The sequence below is a fragment of the Salvelinus sp. IW2-2015 genome, unplaced genomic scaffold (genome assembly GCF_002910315.2).
Source record: "Salvelinus sp. IW2-2015 unplaced genomic scaffold, ASM291031v2 Un_scaffold2349, whole genome shotgun sequence".
NCBI lineage: Eukaryota > Metazoa > Chordata > Actinopteri > Salmoniformes > Salmonidae > Salvelinus > Salvelinus sp. IW2-2015.
Window position 1 is genome coordinate 50,291 of NW_019943674.1, and position 6,724 is coordinate 57,014.

The 6,724-nt window shown below is 42.7% G+C and overlaps 1 protein-coding gene across 1 annotated transcript in view; it reads left to right on the forward strand.

Moving 5' to 3' along the window:
- Nucleotides 1-3,324: 3,324 nt before the first annotated feature.
- Nucleotides 3,325-6,724, forward strand: part of trib1 (tribbles pseudokinase 1) — a 13,674-nt gene continuing 10,274 nt past the window's right edge. Inside the window, exons 1-2 of the mRNA XM_024140982.2 lie at nt 3,325-4,456; nt 5,663-5,955. Of these exons, the coding sequence (XP_023996750.1) occupies nt 4,154-4,456; nt 5,663-5,955 (596 nt within the window). The 5' untranslated portion in view covers nt 3,325-4,153. The remainder of the gene's footprint in view (nt 4,457-5,662; nt 5,956-6,724) is intronic.

Here is a 6,724-nt window from a genome sequence, read left to right on the forward strand (position 1 = left end):
TATCGTCCGGTTGAAATATTATCGATTATGTATGTTAAAAACAACCTGAGGATTGATTTTTTTTTTAAACGTTTGACATGTTTCTACGAACATTACGGATACTTTTTGGAATTTTCTTCTGCCTTTCAGGAACGGAACGAGGCTGTGGTTTTCTGAACATAACGCGCAACCCAAATGGCGTTTTTTTGTTATAAAACTAATATTTATCGAAACAAAATAACATTTATTGTGTAACTCGGAGTCTCGTGAGTACAAACATCCGAAGATTATCAAAGGTAAGCGATTAATTTTATTGCTTTTCTGACTTTAGTGACCAAGCTAATTTAAGGCTAACTGTTCTAGCATTGACTGATACACTCACAAATGCTTGGATTGCTTTCGCTGTAAAGCATATTTTCAAAATCTGACACGATAGGTGGATTAACAACAACCTAAGCTGTGTTTTGGTATATTTCACTTGTGATTCCATGATTCTAAATATTTTTAGGATTATTTTTGAATTTGGCGCTCTGCAATTCAGTGGTTGTTTAGGAAAATGATCCCGGTAAATTGATCCCACTAGGTAACGGGATCCGTAGCGCCAAGAAGTTTAAGGATGTCCATTTAGCACCTCTTGGAACATCCCTCCAGTGAACTGCCTGCTAGGAGCGAAAATTTGTTTGCGGTACTATAGGCAGCCGGCGGAAAATGAGGAAGTTAATAAAGCTCGGTGGCTCTAAGTCGCAGGTGTAGAAGTAGTTTGGCTGAGAATTGAAGAGAATACATGAGTTGTGGAGTGTATTAACGGCGCCTCAAGGATACCGTCCGGAATGGCCTGTTACAGATAGAATCGGGCTCGGCTGATCATTTAATGAGCCAGTATAGCACTTCGTACTAAAGACGCGTCAAGCGCTGTGTGCTTTCTTGTCTAACGCTCAACAACCACAGTCATCCAACATTAAGGGACATGGCAGCTGTGACACGGGAGTTTATTCTCGCCTTCTTAACCAGTTTTCCTCAGAACTTCTTGGGATTAGACCCACAGATGGAGAGAGAACTGCACCTTTAATACACTAGAATAACTATTGCACCTTTCATGACCTAGCCTGAGGATGCACCTAATTGTGTAATTGTATGTCTTGCACTGACAACAAGCGCCAGTGTCGTTGAGTATGAGTTGTCGCTGAGCCTTTCGCAAATGCAATTCTTGAGTAGTGGCTAGTAACTCATAAGGCTAAGATTGTGGCCTCGAACCAGGGTGAACCTGTAGTTTCTAATTCTCATTTTCTTTATGGGAGGCGTTTAGTCGACACAAACCACTTTAAAATATAAAAAAGAAGGGTCCTAGCTGTTAAAGTTCGAAAGAGCTGATTCCAATATACCATTTTACAGATATGATTTATGAGTCGCTATTAATGCTAGTGTGCTGCGTTTAATGCATACTGTTTCGCGTATGTTTTTTGAACATGTTATGCTATGCATTAGTGTTATGGCTATGAGTTTTACGGCTTGCTATGTTATGCTATGTTACATTATGAATATGTTAGCTGCATTTACTATGCTATGTTATGTATGCTTAATGTTATGCTTGTGAATGCTATTAATGTTCATTACTGTGAGACTGTTATGTTCTACTATGATATGTTTATGTCTAATAGTGTCTTATGTTATGCTATGCTGATGTTACTGCTTTAATAGTTATGCTAGTTTACATTATGGGTATGTATATGCCTATGCTAGTGTTTGTTCTAATGTTGTTCTAGTGTAGTCTACGATTATGATACTGTTGATATTGCATTATAGATGTTACATTATGCTATGTTATGCTATGCTATGTTCTGCTATGTTATGCTATGTTACATTATGATATGTTATGCTATGCTATGTTATGCTATGCTATGTTCAGCACCTCTCATTGCTATGGTGGGAGGATTGCCCCATCTCTTTTGTCTTTCTCCATTCACAATGAATCATCACTCATACAGGCGGAAAATTAGCACCCTGTTCTCAAATAGCACCCTATTCCCTATATAACTTCTTAACAAAAGTAGTGCACTGTATAGGATAGATTGGATGCCATTTGTGATACAGCCTCTGACTCTCACTTTAACTTTACAGTCGACAGTAAAAAATAAAATAAAAATGGTGCTGACTATTCCCTTTGCTATCTGACTACTTGTGTGAAAATATGTGATGGTGTTGTAGCCATTGTTTTAGCATGATTTGTTCTTTGCGGTTTTGGTTGGCTAAGCCCTGGCTGATTTGGAATACACTGTCTCTCCCTCTCTGTGATCCAGCTATKGTCTTGTTTACGAGACGGCCTGCAGTTTATGTGAATGCTTGAGTCAGACTATAGGCCTCCACTGCCACCACTCAACCTTTATGGAGGTGAGTCACGAACACAACTAACATGCACGGCAGGGAAAACATGTTCTGCTGCTAAATACCTTTAGATAATGCTAAGGTTTCTACTATGGTAAATCCCTGTTAGAGTATTGAGTCTTTTCATGGTACATTTAGATTTTAGTCATTTAGCACAGGGGTTCCCTACCATTTTCACTCAGGGCTCCCCTTCCAGCATTGGGGAATATCCCGCTCAACGTCTATTTGGTCTCCCGAGTGGCGCACCTGTCTAAGGTACTGCCTTCTCAGTGCTAGAGGCGTCACTACAGACCCTGGTTCGATTCCAGGCTGTATCACAACGTGCCGTGATTGGGAGTCCCATAGGGCTGTGCACAGTTGGCCCAGCGGCATCAGGGTTAGGTTGTCATTGTAAATAAGAATTTGTTCATAACTGACTTGCCTCGTTAAAAAAATAAAATATTAAATATGTCTCTGGGCACCATCACTGTTCATGACACAAACTGTTCACACCCTTCTTGTTGGTGGAGAGAAATGTGCAGGTTTAAAGCACATTTTCCTGCCATTCTACACATTTTGCCATGTCTAATGTGTKTTCATGTGATATTMGAGTGATTCCAACATTACTACAAAATCTATGGGCTAAAAAACGTTGYCTAGTTGATCTGGACATTTCTGACAGGTTATAAATAGCTCTCTAAGGTCTGTAATGACTGACATGACAAGAGAAAAACTGATGATTCACTATCCAATTTAGAAATTGCACCTTGAGCATTCTACTATTACAACTTTCAAGAGTAAGTTGAAAGCCAGATGGGGTGCGACGACACATAACACATCCCACAGTTTGGYAACCACTGATTTAGCAGACATTCTTAACCAGAGCAATTTATAGGTGCAATTAGGGTTAAGTCCCTTGCTCAAGGGCACATCAGCAGATTTTTCACCTAGTCAGCTCACAGATTCAAACCAGCAACCTATCGGTTACTGGCCCAATGCTCTTAACCTCTAGGCTACCTATCGCCAATAGTAAGACTATTTGGTTCAGATTAACTATTTATTGAGACCTTGTCGCCTTGTCATAGTAGGCCAACTGTAGGCTATATGACCCACATTAATTTATGATGATGGGTTATGGGCCTGTGTAATAACAGGGTCAAAGCAGGCTGTGTGTTATCGGCCTGTGTAATGCGTGTGTGGTGTGTGTGGTGTGTGTGGTGTGTGTGGTGTGTGTGGTGTGTGTGAATTGCTCAATCGTCGCCAGAGGCTGCATGTGTCATTCAAGAGGAGGCTGAACCGGGCGGAGTTCCTGCGGCGCTGGTCGACTGAGCGTAAGGCTTTGGAATCAGCTGTAGCTTTCTCTGCTCTGCGCTACAGCTAGACTGTCTCTCTCTCTCTCTCCGTACAGCGGGTAGAATTTCACACCAGAAAGTACAACGCGATCTCTCTGGACATCCTCTCTCCAGTCCAGACGGACCTTTGGGAGACCCTTTTGGGGACTGACTGGACTGGGGCTGTCCCCAAAAAGCGACGACGGGGTTTGACACGGAAACTGTACATTCCACGACCAGATTTGACACGGAAGGATACATTCCACGACCAGATTCTTGATGCAGCATACAAATAGATTTAAACCTGAGAAGTAAGAGTTGCAGTTTTATGAAAAGCGTTGGGACAGAAGCTGCTCCACGCGCATAGGAAGCTACAATAATGAAAAGCACAATTTGCCATTAATCTTAAAAGTAATCTGATTTGGATACAATACACGGTTCATTTGATTCTCGTTTGCAGAGTGATAATTTGCTCTATTAGAATGATAAACGTTAAGTGGAGCAACCCGGTCCCTTGCATTCCCACGAGAAGAGTCGGACAGAAACGGGAAGACTCAGAAACGGGTGAAGAGCTGGTGTCCAAATGCGCCAGGCTGAGTGAGTCTCCGGGTGACGCGGGGCTCCTCGGTAGCTCGCCAGGGTCACTGCTGTCCCCGGTCCCCTTGAGRGGCCCGACCCATCAAGGTCCGTGCCGGATAGGCCAGTTTCTGCTCCTACATATGGCTGATCAGGACAGGATGCACAGCGCACTCAACATTGACACCGGAGACGCGCTGGTGTGCAAGGTAAGTCCAAAGACCATAACCATTCATTGTGCAATTTCTTTGAATGAATGACTGTTTCTGAGATGTGGTGTGTTGCTCAACAGCACACAACCTCACATGAAGCCTAGTCTTCATGAACCCTTTGGTGTCATTATACAACGTTTTAACTGAAATAATAATGTATCAGTAGCCTATTTAAATCATCTGAAATCATTCATTTATTCATTATGTTATGCATTGATGAGCAGTGGCCAATGATCCAAATACTCCTTGCGCCTTTTGCACATTGAGTAATAATAAGGTGATAGCCTAATGATACAGTAAAATCCTAATAATACAGTAAAATCCTAATAAGAAAGTCATAACCGAATACAGTAATAGACAAATAATACGGTAAAATACTAATAACATGTTAAAAGCCTAATAATACAGTAAAAGCTGAATAATACCGTATAAATCATAATAATAAAGTCATAACCGAATACAGTAATAGACAAATAATACGGTAAAAMKCTAATAATACGGTAAAAGCCTAATAATACGGTAATAGCCTAATAATACGGTAAAAGCCTAATAATACAGTAAAAACTAATAATACGGTAAAAGCCTAATAATACGGTAAAAGCCTAATAATACAGTAAAAACTAATAATATGGTAAAAGCCTAATAATACAGTAAAAACTAATAATATGGTAAAAGCCTACTTAACCGTGGCCATCTTTCATTAGAGTTTATGTTACGTAGCTGATGATGTCACACATCACACCCTCTCCGCTGTTTATCAACTCCTCTCGTTTGCATTCCCGTCAGTAGAATACGCCACACCATGGGTGAAATATGATATGCAAACATTGGAGTGGAAATGTAGAGTCATCATTCTCCTGTTCCAGGTGCTTTAAATAAAGACCAACCTTGATCACAGATGAGATTAAAACCAGGTGTCGTTTGGGAGACCTGCGTCCCCTAATTTTAACACATTAAATAACAAACAAATGTTATTATTGGTGGAAGTCCGCTCTCTCCACCCCTTGGGGYCAAAACTCTCATAAAMAAGCTGAGCCCACACTGAGCCTACAGGTTTAAACACTAAACATTAGAAATCAGTTGTTTTCAATGGATTGGATTTGTTAGACGATTATAATACGTATTGACTCACACCAATGGGGCCAAACTCTAAGCTGATACATCTGAATCCACCCTGATAGATCCCTGTCTCTGTTCTCACAGGTGTTTGACATGGGTCTGTACCAGGAGAAGCTCCGGGCCTACCGCATCCTGCCGGTCCACAGGAACATCAGCCGTATCCGAGACATTGTCCTGGGGGAGCGCTGGGCATACGTCTTCCTAGAGAAGGACCACGGGGACATGCACACCTTCGTTAAGAGCTGCAAGCGTTTGGACGAGGGGCCGGCGGCACAGCTCTTTCACCAGGTGGCGTCGGCCGTGACACACTGTCACCAGCATGGCATCGTATTAGGAGACCTGAAGCTACGCAAGTTTGTCTTCTCCGACAGGAAAAGGTGAGATGACACGTGTGCCGGTTTCATACAATATCCTGTCAACCCAAACCATACCAAGCTGGGTCAGATATTGCCTTTCTTTTGACCATCCCAGCACTTATGGTGAATATGTAACCTTGCCAGCACAGCACAGCTTGGCTCAGCTTGGCACAGCTTGGCACAGCTTGGCACAGCTTGGCACAGCTTGGCACAGCTTGGCACAGCTCGGCTCAGCTTGGCACAGCTCGGCTCAGCTTGACTCAGCTTGGGTCAGCTCGGCTCAGCTTGACTCAGCTTGGGTCAGCTTGGCACAGCTTGGCTCAGCTTGGGTCAGCTTGGGTCAGCTCAACTCAGCTTGGCACAGCTCGACTCAGCTTGACTCAGCTTGACTCAGCTTGACTCAGCTTGGCTCAGCTTGGCTGTGTAGTGTGAAAGGGCCCTTGATTGATGTCAGTGGTATGATAGTAGAGACACGTAGTGCACCCAGCAAGACAGGATGGGCAGAGGAGGGGATGATAAGGCATTATAAGGGGGTCGTACATGTTTCTGGAAAATATTTGGTTTCACGGTGTAATTGGGGTTAATGGCTAAATACAGTGTTATTTGTGTTTCACAGTTACCTGTTCACCCCTTCTCCCCCTCCTCCTGTTTACTACATTCAGAATTACTTCATATGAATCTAATCAGAGTTTATTGGTCATATGCTATTCTCACCCTACAGACAGCCTCAATGTCTTTACTGTAGAACACCTCCTCCCCCTCCTCCCCCTACAGACAGCCTCAATGTCTT